This window comes from Phaethon aethereus (genome assembly GCF_964289735.1).
Source record: "Phaethon aethereus genome assembly, chromosome: 12".
In the NCBI taxonomy this organism is placed as follows: domain Eukaryota; kingdom Metazoa; phylum Chordata; class Aves; order Phaethontiformes; family Phaethontidae; genus Phaethon; species Phaethon aethereus.
This window is the reverse complement of record NC_138588.1, coordinates 15,300,111-15,318,897: the sequence shown is the minus strand read 5'-3', so window position 1 is coordinate 15,318,897 and position 18,787 is coordinate 15,300,111. Positions and strand designations below refer to the sequence as shown.

The following is an 18,787-nucleotide window of genomic DNA, read 5'->3' as shown; positions in this document are numbered from 1 at the left end:
TATCTTGTCAGTTCCATGAAAAAAGTCTCTGAAAATAGTCTTTCATTTTGCCTTGAAGTCTAATAAACTTTGCCTGTGTGTTAGTAAAGTAAAGGTGTTCTAAATGATGTCCTTCTGCAGAGGAGAGTCAGGTTGATTCTCTTTCCAAGATCTGGCCCATGGCCTCTAACATCTCTGTCAAGTGGAAATTGGCTTCATACTCTTCCTCTTTTCCTGCAACAAGAATCTAGTGTAGTGTCTTACTGTCTTCTTTCCTAGCCACCATGTTTAACTTCAGAACCTGAGGCTGATGAAGGGAGGGAAGAAAGGAGTATAGCTTTGCTACTTTGTATTGTACCCAAGTCTTAGCATGTAACACCAGCAGCCCCATTCTCATGCACTTTAATGAAAGTAGGGGCATGATTTTCTGTCTGCTCCCCTGTGATAAGCTATTGCAGACTAACTAATTCTACAGTCCATCACCAAATCTAGCAGCTCATTACTCCTATCCTGAAATTGTCTTCTCTTTTTAGATATTAGACAGTTTCTCACTGTGTCTGTGCTGAAGACTTTCAAACACCGTGGATAGATAATGAGAGGTATTCTTAGGTTTTGCATAATTATACTTTCAAAAAAGTAATTTTTGTTAAAAATTTTATCAAATTATCAAAAATAATTTTTCTTCAAAAAGGAAACTCGACCCAATGTTTAATTTATGTTGCTTTCAAAATAATTTTGGAAAGGATAAAGTAATGGGAAATTGTACAGAAAAAGGTGTTGAATAAACACCCTCTTCATCTTATAAGAAAAATCATTTAGTTTATGGTTATGAATGTAATCTTTATTTTTGTCACCTTGTAGATAAGGTTTGATAGTCTTTAGTGACATGATCATATGCATTAGTGCTGGTCTGATGCCCTGGCTGTTAGGTTTAGGGAGTTAAACTGTCAGAGAGCTATCACTGCATAATAGTGAGAAGTCAAGCTTCCTTGACTAGTTTGCTTTGTCAGTTAAGTGTCGCATCAGCACGAGAATGAGAGGTATGGTTTTTGTTGGCAGTTCCCCAGTAATAAGGCTAGAAATATTCTTGTATTGATTGTGGCCTTCATGAAAGGAGCTGTTGGTCGGATATTCTTCACTTGTCAAAGCACTCCAATGATGAATTGAATTTCATGTGCTTAACTGTTCATTAATTTCAAGGAATTACTCTTTGGTTCCTCATGCAAAATGGTATTTTTCCCTACGATTTACATAAAAATGGAAACATTGAATTTTGTGAAATTTGTGAAGCTCTGTATCTTAGGCAAAGTAAACACTCTTGTATCGGGATCCTGATCCTAGTTAGTGCTGAGACAGCCCTGCGGTTTTATGAAATTACTGGTTTTACTACAAATTAGATTATCAGGAATGTATGTAAAGAAATACAAAAGTTTCTTATTTCCTGTATTATTCAGAAATACTTTCAAGACTATGTTAGAGGATGTGAAAAGAAACAGGAAAACTTCATTGGCCATCACCATTTATTTAAAAAACAGATAAACCCAGTTGTGATTAGAGATGCTGGTTGTAATTTGGTTAATTCCAAAAGCTACCTATTTTCATTACTATTTTCATACATGACTCTTTCCTTACTGCAAGAGCAAGTCTCCAAGCATGGGGGACTCAGTTTAATGAGATCTATGCAAAATTTTTATCAAGTCCTAATCAATAATGAAATACTATGCAATGCATTGTGTGTATGGTTTTGGGTTTTGTTGTTGTGGGATTTTTTTGAGGGGTTTTTTCGGGGTGGTTTGTTTGGTTTGTGTTGTGTGGGTTTTGGGGAATTTTGTTTTGGGTTTTCAAGAAAAAGTGACTACATGGGAAGCCCTGGCAAAATCTTACAAAATTTGTGGGGCTGTGGTAGGTTGGGGGTTTGGATGGGGCTTTGTTTGGGTTGGGTTTTTTTAGATGCAAAGAGAATAAAGCTGTAACTAGTGCTTCAGTAACTCGGTTGTGACAGGTATATTACATGCTTCGTAGTAGGGTTCTTCACGTTTCTTGTGAATCACTTACTTGGAATAGGAGTATTTTTAAAAAGATTTCACTGTGATGTTGGAGGCTTTCTCTGATAGTTGCTGGTGGATTGTACAGAAATAGTTTAAATTATGTGGAGGATGTACTGGGTCTTTTCTCATTTTTAATAGCTAAGATGAAAATTCAAATAATTACCAGAAAGGTGATGTGGCGTCAATCTCTGAAGATATTACATATCAGATCAGGTTCAACCTGTATGGAACGTGGCGAGGGTGGGGAAGGAAGGCTGTTCTGTGGGAATTATCATCAAGTGCAATAACCTTTACGGAACAGTGAAACTTTTGTTGCATGGAAGTACTGAATGTTTTGGCATGTGTGTCTTGGTTTTTACTGTCTAGTCTCAAAATGGCAGAATTATTTATGGAATGTGAAGAAGAGGAGCTCGAACCATGGCAAAAGAGAGTGAAAGAAGTAGAGGAGGATGATGAGGATGATGATGAGCCAATCTTTGTTGGGGAAATCTCAAGCTCGAAGCCAGCTACTACATGTAAGATAACGTTTTCCATAATTTAAAACAGGTATTTCAAGGTGTAAAACTTTAAACTTACTTTGAAAATACAGAGTTTTTAACGGTAACACTTAAGAAATTCTACTTCTTAAAGCTGTTCTGTAGTTCGCTGTCATGCTGAAGACTGTAATTCTTAAGAAATTCTGTCCGAAAAGCCAGGTTATGCACAGCTGTGTCTATCTCTAACCTTAAATCTCTGAAGTCAAAACAAGGACATTTGAAGGTTTTTGCATTAACAATATGGTTAAAAATCCAACATATACAGTGCTGAAACCATGCATGCAGTTGTTCTTAATATAGTTGATGTTTAGTTAGATACTTGGAAGTGTCTCCCTAGTAAAGTAATGTGCATGAATTTGAACCTTCACGTTAAAGTCCCTCTTTTTTCTCCACCCCACATTTCATGTGTTGGTGGACTGTCTGAATGGGTGGCCATCATTCTGACAAAACCAAGGTAACTGTGGGTGGCCATCATTCTGACAAAACCAAGGTAACTGTCTTAAGTGTCTATAATAATAGCACAACCAGGAAAAGTGATTAATGTGAAAACAGTAGAAGCCTCTTTTGTTAAGTAAGAGATTTTTATTAATAAATTAATTCATCCCCTGTAAAATTAAGAGTTTTTTTCATCAAGTTCTGTAGTTTTCTCCTAATGCAGGCAGTGCAGGGAGTGAGGTTAGGTGGTTGTGATGGCAGCAGATGTGTCAGGATTCCATGTTTGTCCTGTGCTTGGCTTTGGCAGGTAAGTGAAGGAGAACATTATTTTTATTTATATTAATTTTAGTAATGAAACTTTTTGGTTTCTGTATGCGGCCATCTTGTCAATTGTTAAGAGGTTTGACCTAAGACTTCTCCAGCTATCGAGTACATAAGACTTTGCCTGATGAGGTTTACTGCTTTGAGTTTCTACCTCATCTCTGCTACACTTTGTATATCCAAGATTTCCGTAGTCATTTTCTGAAGGTGTATAGTTTGCAATGAAGAATCTCAAGACAAAATGTTAAACTAGGCTCTACTGCATGGACTGTGGAGCTATTGTTAGCTGTTCAGTCATTTTAATTCACAATACTTTCATCTCGTATCTGAACTCTATTTTACTTCATTACTCACTGCGATAGTAAGTCTGATGCTTCTTACACTAGCTTTAAAAAGTGGAAAATTATGTTTTAAATATTAAAGAAATACTGAAGGTGATGCTAAAGTTCCCTCACCTGAAAACAGTTCTTAAGGGTTAATTTTTTTAAATATTTTAAAAATATTCTAGATCCTCTTGAAAATTTGAAGAATATTTTGATTTACTCTAAGAAGTTTTCTGTAGTTACAAACTTCTAGAAGGAGTAAAAGTATCCATACTGTTTTCTGGAAGGCCCAGAGACCTCTGGATTGCTAATGGTCATTGGCAGTAGGTCATGGCGTAGGACAACTATTAAAGCACTAGGCATACATTGGAACAACAAATATGCCAAGTTTCATTGCAGTCATTATAGTCTCAAGTTTTGTGTGTGTTGTGTTTTTTTTTTTTTTTGTAGTTATAGAGAATAGAAATAGTTCAGGCTAAAACTACAGTTTTGATATGCAGCAACTTCAAGAACTTTGGTAAAAGATAGAGACTTACAATGTATGCATCTTATTCTAGTGCTGTCCATACTCGGTCCTGACACAAGTAAAATCACTTCTGGTATAACTTTTTACTTTATCTCTTTTCCTTCCCTTTCGTCAACTTTTCTCTTTGTAATCTTCTACTTCACTATCAAAAACAGCTATGGAAGAATGACCTCAGTTCTTCTCTGGCTTGTAAGTAGCACCACCTGGCACTAGTCAGGTTTCAGTTTGTTATTGGTGATAGGCAAGACACAGTGAACTCAAGTTTGCTTATCACTGTTGTTCAGTTTTTACCTGAGAAAATTCCTGTCTGATCAGAGGAAAAATTAGATGACAGGCAGAGACTCGCATGTAGTTCTTAATTTTTCTGAAAGGTATATTTTCTGTGATACATAGCATTTTTTTAACCTTTTCCTGACAATGCAATTATCAGTTTTTATACAGACTGGTGTGGGAAACTTGAAGAAAATAGTTAAAAACCCAACTTTGACCTGCTGGCACAGTGTCATGTACAATAAAGTGCCGTTTTTGATGTAGTGGAGGATTAGTTTGGGATGAAAAGTAGTTCACACTTTGTTCCCTTTACCATTTCCTGCAACTGCTCACTTTTCCTACCGTTACTGCTTGTTTTTCTTTCTTCCTTTTTCATAACGATACAAACCTGTAATTTGTTGCTACTTTGAAATATTGTTCTGCATGTTAGCTGTCTTATACTTCAGTGCTGTTTTACCTAAACAGGGCAAATAATGCTTTGATGGGGGAGGGCACATCAAGTCTGTGATCAATCACTTGAGTCATGTAAGTCTAGTTTATAATTTCAAATCACAGGCTTCCTGAAGTGTTCTTTTTAAAAACACTAAAATCTACCTTTGTATTTTAGGATGTCAATTATGTGTGCATCAGACTGTCTGAAGCTGAACATGGGTTTTTTTTAGGTTGATGAAGGCTTTAGTTTCATTTCACTCTGGAATTCAAATGTGATGTATAGACTTATTAACAAACACAAAAAAGTATGTGTTCAGCTAAATGCTGAATTAAGTTTTTCCTGTCTCATAGTTAGTGTTGAAGTAAAAATAGTATTACTATTGCAGGACAAAATTTCATTATGTCATAAAAAATTCAAACCTGTTTGTATCTGTTGGTTGCAGCTGCTTTTTTATTACTATGAATGCAGGTGACAGGTTGAAAGCTGTGATCTTCTGAGCTCTACTGCTATTAGATTTATTTATCAACCTGAGTAGTGTATACTAGTGAGCCATTGCTGGTAGAAACAGCCTTAAGGTTATTAAACACAACGTGTAGATATTCTAAGATCTATTGTTTGAGATACTGATGTAATTTGACCCTGGTTTGAGAAGGTACTTTAAATCTTGTTGGTTAGGTATTGGAGAATCAATCTAATTTCATATGCATATTTTCACATGTCGGAGCAAGAAACTTGACAGCAACTAACAGAATTGAGAATCTGGCAGTATAAAAATATTTTTATTTGATTAATATTTTTGTAACATTCTGGAATGATCAGAAACCCCAAGCTAAGGAATAAGAAGTTGGGGAATATTGGTGGCATTAGTTATAGAGTAAACACCAAATTTAAGAAATTTCATGTGTTTCTGATGAGCTAGAACTCTGGTCATAGACGACCATATAGGATATGTAAGAAAGTCATTGCTTTTGTAATGCAGTTCCCACACAACTCCTTTTTGATTGTTGGTCGGTTAATTTTTCTTCCACATTGGAAAATTGAGATCATGAAGTCTAAAGACAAGTTTTTAAGTGCTCTATTTTCCTGGAATACAGAGGCAAATTGTGTAGTTACTGGTTTAGAGAAAATGATTCCTTTAGTGTAGAGCAGCTCTAGTATTTGGGGAACTTACTATGTATATGAGAAACAGAAGTGAATAAATGCGTAATAATCAGCAAAACTAAGTATTTATGGACTGTTCTTTTTGTTTGCGGTCTTATTTGTATGTTAATCTATTTCCAAGAAAATAAAAACTGAGATTCTTAGGTGAACTAGCTTAACCTAAGAGGAGTAGAAGAACATATCTTGATTTGTACAAATGATGCTTTGTTTTGCCAGGTATTTATTTTAGAAATAATATTCTAATTTATAAGCCAAATCCTAATTGGCTTGCTTAATGGATATGAATGCTGCTTTTAATTTGAAAAGCAATTAAGCTATTAATTTAACTGCAATTAAGATAAATGTAACTTTTGACAGATATATTGAACAGAATCAACCTCAGCTCATCACGAAGGGGGATACAGAATGGTGCACCCAGTAGAGGTACTTTATTGTCCTAATATGGTAATTAAAAACAAAAAATCCACAACACTTATGAAACCTCTGACTGCAAAATTATATAAAGATAACTTTGGAATCCTTTGCAACAGGTACAGTTACTACATTCAAGCCTGACAGTCACCATTACGCGACACCTGCCTCCAACCCCAGTGCCATGCCTGTTTCATCAGTCTTTCAGTCTGTATCCAGACCTACAACTAGCCCTGTAGCGGTTCAGCCGTTGTCTATACCAGTGAATGTTTCAGGAACTTCACAAACACTGCAGAGACCAGTTGCTGGATGTTTATCAACACAGCAGATGCCTGGGTCAAGTTCTGGAATAACACAGCCTGTTAGCAGACCTGTAACCATTCCAGTGACGACACAGCCAGTATCAAGAAATATCACGATTCCTGTAGTGGCTCAACCTGTATCCAGGCCAGTGACTACTGTAACAGCACAGCCTGTAATACTCAATCAGGTAAATTTTTATTCCATTAAACTGTAAAATACTCAGGTACAATTACTTTTGAATTAATTAATGAGGAACATACTGACTCAGTCTAGTAATTTGAAGACCTGGACTAGATTATAGACTAGCATTATATAAACAGGTATTAGGACCATAACCTTGCACTGGTGAATAGTGTTAGTGAGTAGTCAAATATATTTGAAAATGCTGATTTGCAAGACTCAAAGATGGTAGCTTTAGTAACAGTGGAATTGCATTAAATGATAAACCTTAGACATAAGATATATCAATACTGTTCATTTTATTTAGGTTGTGTGGAGAAACGATGGCAATTCTCATTCTTTAAATTTTGCAGATTTCTCTGCTCAAAGGCGGATCCTCGTTATTGATAAATTAATTTCATTTTTAAATAGCTTGCATTTGGCCTTTAAAGTAACTTTGTGGTTCCCCCACCTGATTTTTTACAGTGCCTCTCTTGGGATTTTTGCTTCTTAAGTGGATGTTGTAGTGATAGCTTCTTAGGTGTGTTTGCTTTTTGGTTCACATGTCAGTTGTAGTGAAACAGTAAGGAGGACTTAACCAACCAAAAGGTGCAGGGTCAGTAGATGAAACAATTTGGCAACATACTTGTTTTGTTTGAAAAGCCAATTATGTACATAGACCTTGTATCATAGATCTTCCTGGATTGCCACAGAACCTCAGAATGATAACTTTAGGGCGTCAAGCTAGATGCCATTTTTATTGCCTTAGCTGTAGGACATTTGTGAGAGAGAAAACATGAAGATCAGAATTTCATATTGGTATGAGGTAAACTATGATGTGATACCTCTATTGAAAATAATTTAAGTTGGAACTGTTTAGTGTGCCTGTATTAGCTACTAGTGTTATAATATTAGCTACAGGTTAAAATAAAGCCTGACAGTAGGCACTGTCTCCATCATTCATGCAAATATACCCGTGCAGTTGTTCCAGCTGTCAGTCTTTTGGTATAAATAAAAATCATGCAGCCTAAGGTATTGTGCGTTTGCTGAACAGGGGTATCAGTCTGAATGAACATAGTTAATAAGGCCATTAAAACATGAGAATTAGGTGTTCTTCTGAGGACTTGTGGTTAAATCATTGCTGATGGGGGTTGTATTTTAAGAAAAAAAAATGTGATGGAATCATTGCCTGTCAACTGAGAAGCTGAATCTCTGGCAGATTCATTAGGAGAGAGCTTGTGCTTTCCAATTTTGAGTCTTCAACAGTTGATTGAGAGTTTGTAGAGAGAAATTGTGGGCATGTCTGGTAAAGCAGGTTAGCTAAATCAGTCTGTCACTGTATCTAAGGAGGCCTAAAAATCATATAATCAACAGTCTGGGTATCAGTAGGATATCTAGATTGCCTCTGGAGTTCTCTTAAATATGTCTTTACAAAGCAGAACAGTTTAATACAGAAACGTCTGCTACTTCACATAAGGTCTACATATATTTCAAGTCTGTGAATTTTATTTTTATAAAAGTTTACGTATTACATAGTATGCTTTATTAAATCCCTCAAATGAGTACTAGGATGTCTGGCAGAATCTTTACCGCAAAAGAAAGCCCCCTGCTTTACTTCCCTTGCCCTTACATGCTCATGTTTTTGTTCTAATAGATAAAGCTACTAGTGGCATCTACATTGTTTTTATTAGAAAACCTTAGAGTAAACAGACCTAGGAAAGCTGAACTTCTCCAAAAGGTGTATGTAAGCTGAACGTAATTCATCAAGACCGTGACTTCCTTTAAAGACACTATGCACACAGCACTTCTTTTTATGAGAGTTCGTTCTCATTCATTGAGTTAACTTTCAACAGGAATGTCACAGGTGAGACTTTAAGTTATGTAGTCTTGCTTTGCCAAAATCTGCAGGTTGTTCTTTTCTGGCAGAGGAGAGAAATGCCTGTTTGAAGAGGTTGTAGCCTGAAATACAACTTTCAAGGTACACAGCATGGAAAAGGATCTCTAACCATGTATTAGTCAGTTTTGTCTAGCCTGCGTTAGACTGACATGCTTTAGGAAGTAATGCATCCTTTTCTGGGCTATCCAGTGCATAGATATTCCACTGTTGAAATTATCATGTATTATATGGTTTGCTTACAGTGTTGACATTTTGATCATGGCTTTCATGAGCTCTCCATTTTTTTAGGTTATCCTGAACATCAAAACCTATTCTTTGGATGTTAAGAAATTCTTGAGTACCTTTTAGGAAGATTTTTCTGGGTTTTTTTCCTTGCTAAGACATGCTTAAAGTGAATCTTCCATCTCTTCAACTTAACTTTTCTAGATTTGGAATTGTATTTCCAATTTTAGCCCTGTCTAGAATATCTTTCTTGGTTTTGTAATGTTCCTGCCACTTGACTATGTTATACTTTTTATGGGGAAAGGCTTGTTTGGTATGCTTTTTTTTTAGTGAGGTAGTACTATAGCTCAGCTTCTTGGTTCTGTGATATTTAGTATCACTCCTGCCACATTGTCATTTGCTGTTCTTGGTGTCATATGCGTACTACCTGTATTTTGTTTCATGCCCTTGATTTGAATTGTCTTCATTCAAGAGCTCCTTAGATATTTTATTTATTCTCCCCCCACCTCCCCGCCCCTTATCTAGTCATTACTTCACTTGTGGCTACTGTTTTGTATTGAAGATTTTCTGCCTTGGTCTTTCTGTGACGTTTTTGTTCACACATTTTCTGTTTCTTCCCAACTTGGTTCTTCCTAAGTGGCAAGGGCCTCAGGTAATTTTTTTCTGGGAAATATTTGATGTTTGGATCTTCAGCTTCCAGATGTTGAAACTTACCTTTAAAATTAAAATATTGTGATGTGAAGATGACTGAGGTATGACTAGACACTGGCAGGACCCCTCTTTAGCTGAACATCCTTCAGAATGCCTTTGCATTCTTAATAAGGTACAATATTTTTTAATCTCAGGGTGTCAAACTTTTTTCTTTGGGAACTGATTGCTTTTGATCACCAACTGCGTTGAAACACATTTCCTCAATTTCATAACATGTAGGTCTATAATTTACCTTTTCTCAATGCTTGGTATTCCAGTTTTATCAGTGAAATACCCGTTTCCAATCACAGGCTTGATTCACTGACTTCCTGTAATAGTCTGGTTTTTGTGTTCTTGTTACTGCACTATGTTAATGCAGCTCCAAAATTTTTGAGTTGAATTTGGCTTCAGTCATACTGTTTACAGCAATTCTAATTCAGTCAGAGCTGCTGTTGTTGTATATGATAGCATAGGGCTATCCTCTTCTTTACAAAAAATTTCTTAGTGGTGAAGATCGTCCCATAATTCAGCACTCAGATTGCTCTCCAACAAGCCCCCGGGCAATTCTCTCCATATCATTCCCCTACTTAATAGGCACTTTCTCAGTCTGAGTGTGATTCAGGTTGTAGTTGTTCCTAGTTAATTCTGAGAGAGCAAAGATCTGATACCATGCATTGTAATTCCTCTGTGTAGATTTGGTTACCAGTTATCATGTTGGTTTCCACAGTTAGGAAATCTGGGATGCATAGTATGAAACGAGTATTTTCAACAGCCTCTTGGAAAACGAAGAGTGGTGGTGGTGTTTTTTTTTTTTTACTTGAGCCCTAAGAACATCATTTATAAAGGTGTTGGGTTTTGCCTTTTTGCATGTGAAAGCACCTGTACATGTCAGTTTGATTTTTTTTTTAATTGATGTTTGCCTAATTGATGTAAAGCTGTTTTTTTTTTTCTTTAAAATGTTTTTGTTTTCTAAAGCATGGGAAGATATTGGTGTTTTCTGTATGTAAAATGACAGAGACAAATTGTATGAAAGGAATAAATGTAAACATAAAAGGACATTTTGAAAATTTTGAGACTTTGGATTTCCACGATGTCTGTTCTTACTTTCTTACTTGCCTGATATGTTTAATATATACTAGGGAGATGTACACTGGGTACACATAAAAAGAAACCACAGAGTAGTAAGAGAAGCAGATTTTGTGTGCAGCTATTGTATTGGTCGTATTTCAAATATAGGTGGTGTGCATAGTCCTTCACACTAAGAGCCTACCACAGGCTTACCACCTGAGCATTACTTGTGCTTGACATGGGGTTTGCAGGCTAAGCTGCTTTCCTTTCAATTTCACTGGCTAGTCTGAAACCATTGTGGCTACAGCAACACCTGCTCTGTTGTTAATGCAGCTCATGTAGCTGTTACTCATAACAAATAAGGCAAAGAAATTTAGTAACTTTTTCCACAGCTACTCCTGAACATTTGTGTTTAATTTGGTTAGATTGGATTAGATCCCAGAGGAAAGAATGGCTCTTCATTATCATTAAGGCCCTGCAGGGTCTTCATTTAAGAGATGTACGAGAAAAAGGCAGGATGGGGAGAAGCATCTTCCTTTTTGTTCAAATTTTTTATGGTACTTAGGAGTCCTAAAACAGATTATCATACCTGTATGTGTACTTGTGCCCTTCTTTAGACTTCTTCACATCAAGTTTAGTCAACATGGTGATAGTTAAAAATGTGGTAACTTGCACAGGGATGTTTTCAAATAAGTAGCACAATTGTGAATGGGAAGCATTTTGTGAGATTGATCTTTACAGCAAAAAGTATTTTGGCCTTTGTCTTACGGATATACTGATGACAAAGTCCCTGTATATGTATTGGAATTTTTTTTTTGAGAACTGGACTACTTTTGTTGAGAGTTTTGTTTCACAGTACAGCTTGATTAAGTGTAACTGATTGAATTCAGAACAGAAAGATCAAGTGCCAATGTTTTGTTGTTCATACCTTAATGTTGAAATTAAACCTAACTCTATTAAGTTTTTCTTAACTCCTTATTGCTACTGCTGAAAATATTTCATGTTCCAGATTGTTTGTGTTAGCATTAATGGCCTATTAAGATGTGAGCAGTATTGATGAATCTTGGAAAGTACGTTTTTCTCCTACCTCACCCCCCAACCTTGAATATCTGTAAGAAGAACTACATTTCATGTTTCTTTTTGCTTCAGATTTTACCTATTGAGTGATCAGTGAAGGTGTTTAGTTTTAACAGCTTTCAGTGTTGGAGCCAAGAAATGTGGACTATCTCATTTTTTAGGTTATATGTAGTACTAAAGGGTAAAGAGGATACCTGTACTTGGAGATGCTCAAAACGTAATGTAACAAGATGATGAGAAACATGAACCAGCTTTTGGCTTAGCTGTGCTTTGAAAAGAGGGTTTGATTATATTATTTACAGAAGTCCTTATGAAACGAATCTACATAAAAGAAAAAAAAACCCTTAGTGATATCATGAATTTGAATGCCATTCCCAGTCAACATGCTACAGATACACTTCTACTGTCATTAAAGCTTGACCACTTAGTAGTATTTGATTGATTTAATATCATCTTGCTTTGAGAATCTTCTGCTTGTTGCAAGTTTGTGCTACTTTTGAGTTCTGTTTTCTGATCTTTTGAAATGCAGCTAGCTGTTGCACAAAAGTAACATGCAAATGCCTGAGTTTGAATTGCAGGAAGAAAGTACTAGAGTTTTTTGAAAAACTATTGAAGTACAATTCAAAACATCATGAGAGTTTTGAACAAAAGCAGTTAAAACTAGCAATTCAAACAGGTTTAGTAATATTTCATCAAATGGACTTTCTTGGGTCTTACAGTTGTTTTAACTATAGTGAAACACAGCTATGAATAAATTAACAACCACTGATAAGAGTTGCAAACTTATCAAAATGTCAAAAGAAACTATTTTGGGGAGATCGTAATTAACTTGATATACAGCTGAGTACTTGTGAGTACTTTTAAGCAATCATGTTTTTAAAATAAACCCTTTGAAGCCTGCGAGTACAAAAATGTTAAACCTCAAATTTCTTTTCCCTCTTGAAAATATCTTATTAGGATTATATTATGGATTCTCCACCAGCTGCACCAGATAATACATCTGGTATACTGTTTGGTGTGAGACACAACTCGGGAGTTCCACAGTACCAGACTGGGCCAGCAGTGAATGTAACAGGTGGGTATAACTGTAGTAGTTGTTAAGAGAAAGAAACAGCCTAATGTCATTTAACTGTAGTGCAGATCTTTGGGTTATAACTTTAAATAGGCTTTCTAGAACCATAGTATAGCTACTTTTTCCTTCCCCCTCTACATAACACTGTGTAATGTTTAATGAAATAAACTGGAGCATTGTGTTGTCAGACTTTGCTTTTCAGCACATTAGACTGACTGTAATATCAACTGATGCCTTCTTATAATGCTCATTTAGATGGAAGAAAAATGTTGCCAGATTCACTGTAATTTTTTGACCGATAAAGGCTCATTTTCAGTATATCCAGCACTCTTTGACTAGCCTGAATAGGAATGGCTATTAGCAAGAGCGAGGCTGTGAACAGTACCAGAAGAACTTCCTGAGACTACTGAGTGGATTCCCTGTCATGATGATCCTGGTTTCCTGACTGCTATGTGTAGGAGTTGGAGTAGGTGGGATCAAAAGGATCCTGTCTGGAAAGGAGAGGAAGAGAAAGAATGCATAGTTTGACAACTAAAATACGTTTTTCCAACTAGCTAAATTGTGTTTCAGCAAAAACTATTTAATCTACTTAAACAAAAAAAGCGCCCTTTTTTGTGTCACAGCAGATGAAGTAGATTTGAAGCATGCAGTATTTAATCTTAAACAGGCTATAACTTGGGACTTCCCTTTCCTTTTGTGAATGATTGCACTTTTGTAATAACTGACCAGAATTCTGTCACTGAGCATATAAGTTCCAGATGACAATCAATTCTGATTTTTCCATGAGGTAACAGGGAATGTACAATGAATGGCCTAACCGGTCATACTAACAAGTGATGTAGAACAGAGTGATTGCTAGTTTATGCTGCTTGATGTGATGATTTTGCATCTTTAGTTTAGGCATTCACTCCAGATGCTTATCAGTGAAGGATTGGTAGTGTATTTCCTTGCATGTGTCCAACTATTCTGTGATGTCATTCTTATCTTACTGGGTTAAGCAGCTTTTTTGTAAAGTAAGCAAAGGTTTTATTTCTTGCAAATCGTTCAGGATTCCAGCCCTTGTTCTCCAAAGAACAGGTATTAAAGTTTAATTGCTTGTGGGTTTTGTTTTGGGGTTTTTTGTGTGTGTGGTTTTTTATTTTTTAATTTAGGAGACCTGCTTGCATATTTAAAAATAATTTCTATTAGTCTCATCCAGAAAAAATTAACTACTTTAAAAGCATCGAGGACTGTAATTCATAGTGACTTAAATATACCATATTTAGTTTATGTTTATTTCTGTAAGATGGCAATAGTATTTAGGAATTTATAAGTTTATAATTGTGGGTTGAAACACAAGTATCTTTATGACACAGAAGGCAAGTTTAAGATACATTTCACAACAAGTAAGTGTCTGCTTATTTTGTGGTTTGGCTTGCATGGTGAGGTCCCATAATGCAGTTCCATTCACGTTGTCCATATGTGCTCATGCCTACTTGCCTGCATTGCTGCTATGCTTCCTCTAATTCATGTGCAGCACTGTGGGCACAAGGCATTCTGGAATATGGTATTTAAAAGCAGAATCCTTTTGGGAGCTGGCCTGTGATACTCTGGAGGACAGTTTAACTTCTGTACATGGATTGTTAAATGTACAATGTAGCATAAATAATTATTTCTGAGGTCTAAGCAGGGAAATGTCAAGCTGCTAATGGACACTAATTTTGTCAAGTTACTAAATAGATGGTTTAAAAGTGGTATTTGAAAGTTAAACAGCATTGATAATTCTTATCTGCAGGTTGAATGGGCACTGGGGGTGTAAGTAAAACTGCAGTTTGCTTTCTGAGAATATTTGGGATCATTCTCCCACAAACTTTACCCACTTGGAGGAACCAGAAAATGCCATAACCAGTACAAGAACTGTACTGTAGTATTTGAGTTGACTGGACTGTATATGTCTGTTCATAGCACTAGATTAAAGGGAGATGTTGGTGAGGGACAATGCATTAGAGGCCTGAAATAATTTGGCTTTTGTGTCCCTATTCTGTTAATTTGATCTGTTAGCACAGTACCTTTGATGCTTTTATTCTAAGTTACCATTTCTAACATCTTTTGCTGTCATTCATAAAAATCAGGCCCAGCAAGCACAGATGCACATGACAGTGTTAAGGATTTTATAGTAGTTTTGTAATGTGTGTTTAGAAAGCTGTCAGCAAGGTGATACTGCATCCAGTCTATTTTGATCTTTCTTGCAATAATTTTAGCTATTGTATTCAATAATACTGTGTGTATGAGTACAGCCAACTGTTTTGTAATAGCTACAAAATATGTACAAAAGTATTCACTAATAGCATAAAGTGAAGGTAACAGACTCCTGAGCGGCCTAAAAACCAAACAAGACTTGTTTGGCTGCTGCTTTTCTCTGCTCTCCTGAGTACCTGGAATCCCTGACAGTTTTGGCTGTGTGGTCTGCTGAGTAGAGTGTTGGACAAACTAGTCTGGAACATGGGCGGTCCAAGGAATTCTTGTGTCCATGCACCAGCTGAGAGGCACTTTGAAATGAGGAATCGATCTGATTTATACCAGCTAGTTATTAAATAATACTTGGAATTGGTTTTATTATTTTTCAAAATGGACTTTGATTTTTTTTTTTTAATTGACAAACAGAATTCAAATGCAAACCGATGTATATTCTCCTAGTATTATTATAATTCTTCTGAAAGAGGGAGTTTATTATATCAGTGTTACTAAAGAACTGAGTAAAGAATGTTTACCTTAATATATATGTAAAATAGTCTTCAATTTTTTTGTCACAGATGTCAAGCTTTTTTAATTGAAATTATTACCAGTTTTGTTTACATGTAAAAAGAGACCTTTTTTCCAAATCAGGTTTTCTACAGTAGAACAAAATACTTCACTGAAAATTCTTGTAAAATCAGTCACACCTGCTGCCTTTTCCCTGGTCCTCATTACAAAACTACACATCATTAAATATATAGCAGCAGTTTCTGCTATAGGTTGATGGCCTGATGCTCGAATAGCCTCAGTGATACAGAAGAATGCTGAAGTCATACCAGCTGTATGGAAGACTTTGCTGATCAAGACACATATGTCAATGTAAGCAGTTCATACACCTAACAGTGCAAGTATAAGTGAATTAAAAAACCCTAGGAAGTAGTAGTATCTAATAAATAACCTGTTTATTTTGTGAATGTGTCAATTACCTTAGGCAAACAATGCATAGAGTGAGACATTTGAACCTAATGTGTTCATTTATGTCAGAAGGAAAGGTGTGCTACAAAGGAGAAGGTTAGGATGATTACATTTGTATATAACAAGTGAATTACGTTTTCCAGTTGTTGTGGTTTAACCTGGCAGGCAGCTAAACACCACACAGCTGTTTGTTCTCTTGCCTGTGCCCCAATGGGATGGGGGAAAGAACTGGGGCGGGGGGGTGTGTGAAGTAAAATTTGTGGGTTGAGATAAAGACAGTTTAATAGGACAGAAAAGGAAGGGGGGGGGGGGGCGGCGGCAATTATAAAAGTATACACCAAGCAAGTTGATGCACAATGCAGTTGCTCACCACCCATTGATTTATGTCCAGCCAGTTCCCGAGCAGCAGCCCTCCCTGGCCAACTCCCCCAGTTTATGTACTGAGCATGACATTGTATGGTAGGGAATATCCCTTTGGCCAGTTGGGGTCAGCTGTCCTGGCTGTGTCCCCTCCCAGCTTCCCATGCACCCCCAGCCTACTTGCTGGTAGGCCAGCATGCAAAGCTGGACAGCCCTTGACTGCTTAGCAACAACTGAAAACATCAGTATGTTACCAATGTTATTTCCATCCCAAATCCAAACCACAGCACTGTACCATCTATCAGGAAGAAACTTAACGCTCTCCCAGGTGAAACCAGAACACCTGTATATGAGACATGGTATGATAAATTCTCCAAGATGCTCAAATACCAGCATTCCCTGCTGGCATTCTTTATCTCTGTGGATTGAATGGGGAGATTCTCCAGACTGTTTGCTGGGTGTAGATAGTGACCATTTAGTAAACACAACCTGGGGGTGTGAGGGGGTGGTTTTGTTTCTCTTCCTCAGAAGTTTGAATAATTGTATGTGACAAGTTCTCTCTGCTTGTTGTGAAGACTTTTAAAGGTACTAATTCAGTTTCTTAGTATATCCAAAGAAATCATTGAAGCAGCTAGACCATTGGGAGGGAACTATGCAAGGATGTCCTTAGTTCAGATCATTGTGTCTGGAACTAAAGTCTGGTCCTTGTCATAGTTTATCATAGTCTTAAGGCTGTTTGCAGTTTGTGATTGCGAGAGATTTAAAAGGCCCATACTGGCACTTCAGACTTCTTGGTATGTAGCTGTGCTCTTTCATATCTACTTGAGGACTGATCTCTGAATTGAGATTTCATCGTCAAAGGTAATCTTACAGTGACAGAGACACAGGTTGCAGGACAAGATGGAGCCAAGTACTGATGGGCATGTTAATCAGGCACTGAACCTCTGAATTTCTGTTATTGTTTAGGGATTTTCTTTTTTTAGAAGAAATACTGCAAACATGTGAATCAACTGCTTGCTCAGAAGTGAGAAAATAGGTGTGCTGGGATTGGTTGGTAGAAGTTACAACAAGTTACAACACTGTTTCATTTTGCATACAAACTGAAGTCTGAAATGTTTTATAGTTAAGTAACAAACTAAACCAGCATTAACATAGGACCAGAAAAAAGGAGAGGTGTTTCTCATCAGAACGGCAGAGGTTGTTCCCGATAGTGGGCATTGCAGAAACCAGCTGCTTAGTTCGATTTGTCTCAGATTAGTGTGGTTCAAGAAAAGTAGGATGAATAAATTCAGGTGGTCATAGTATAATTTACTGGGTTTCAGGGGTATGGGGCTGTATCTCTTTGCATTTATCCTTTCCTTTTCCACTGGCCTTAGAATATTCAGAGTTGGATATTGTTTTATTAACTTCGGTATGACTTATTATTTTAGGGAAGTCTTAACTGCTGTATGTGCACTTGTCCATCCATTAAAGTACAGGCGTCAGTAATGTGTTCGTAATACACTATGGAAAAAACCCTGAGGTTCTTTAGTTTAAACTACTGTAGGTATGAATGAGAGGGTTTTTGTATCTAAGCATCCTGCTACTTCTGAAGGCAACAGTGTAGTTCCAAGAAAGGCCAAGCCTAATGAGGTTGGTGCTGGAAGGAATTCAGCTGTTCTGCCTACAGTTAACTCTCCAACAGTAACACTGTGACAAAATGTATCTTCAAGAGGCAGGGTAGATCCAATGGTCTAGCTACCGATCCATGCCTCTGTTTCATGGAAAAAGCTAGCACTCTTGTCATGTTTATGTTGGTGGGTATTACTAATGCTATTAAGGCAATATAAATAAGTAAACTCTGTTCTTATGCCTTAAAATAAGAAAAACCTATCTGTGCAAGGATTTTTATACCTTTACAAATTAATATATCCTAGGTTATTATCTGTTCAAATTTTAGACCTTTACACTTTAGTACATATGTTTGAATTCTGTAAAGCAATGATTAGTTAAGCTGTTTAGTGGCTGTGAAGACAGATGGTAAAGATAAATGCCCCTGACCTCATACTCTTAGTTCAGATTTTCTATGACAAGGAACTGAATAGAGAGTTGAAACTTGAAAAAACAACCAACCAGAAAATCAAGATTTAAAGAATTTTGTGACGACTGAATTTGTCAACTAATTCTGATTAGATAAAAGGAAGGGGAAGAAAAAAAGTCATTGTAGGAGTGTCAGGCAAGGCAGCAAGGGCTCAGGTTGTGGAATCTCCGTCCTCTAAGATATTCAGAAGTTGACTGGACACAGCTTTGAGCATCCTAAGGTTGGAC

The 18,787-nt window shown here is 36.6% G+C and overlaps 1 protein-coding gene across 1 annotated transcript in view; it reads left to right on the top strand.

Annotated features, from left to right (window-relative positions):
• Nucleotides 1-2,391: 2,391 nt before the first annotated feature.
• The window catches only part of ZNF280D (zinc finger protein 280D), a gene marked incomplete at its 3' end in the record, with an annotated part of 47,007 nt that continues 30,611 nt past the window's right edge, over nt 2,392-18,787 (top strand). Inside the window, 6 exon segments of the mRNA XM_082005162.1 lie at nt 2,392-2,542; nt 6,390-6,455; nt 6,563-6,933; nt 12,817-12,934; nt 18,027-18,172; nt 18,176-18,194. Coding sequence (XP_081861288.1) covers nt 2,401-2,542; nt 6,390-6,455; nt 6,563-6,933; nt 12,817-12,934; nt 18,027-18,172; nt 18,176-18,194 — 862 coding nt within the window. The 5' untranslated portion in view covers nt 2,392-2,400.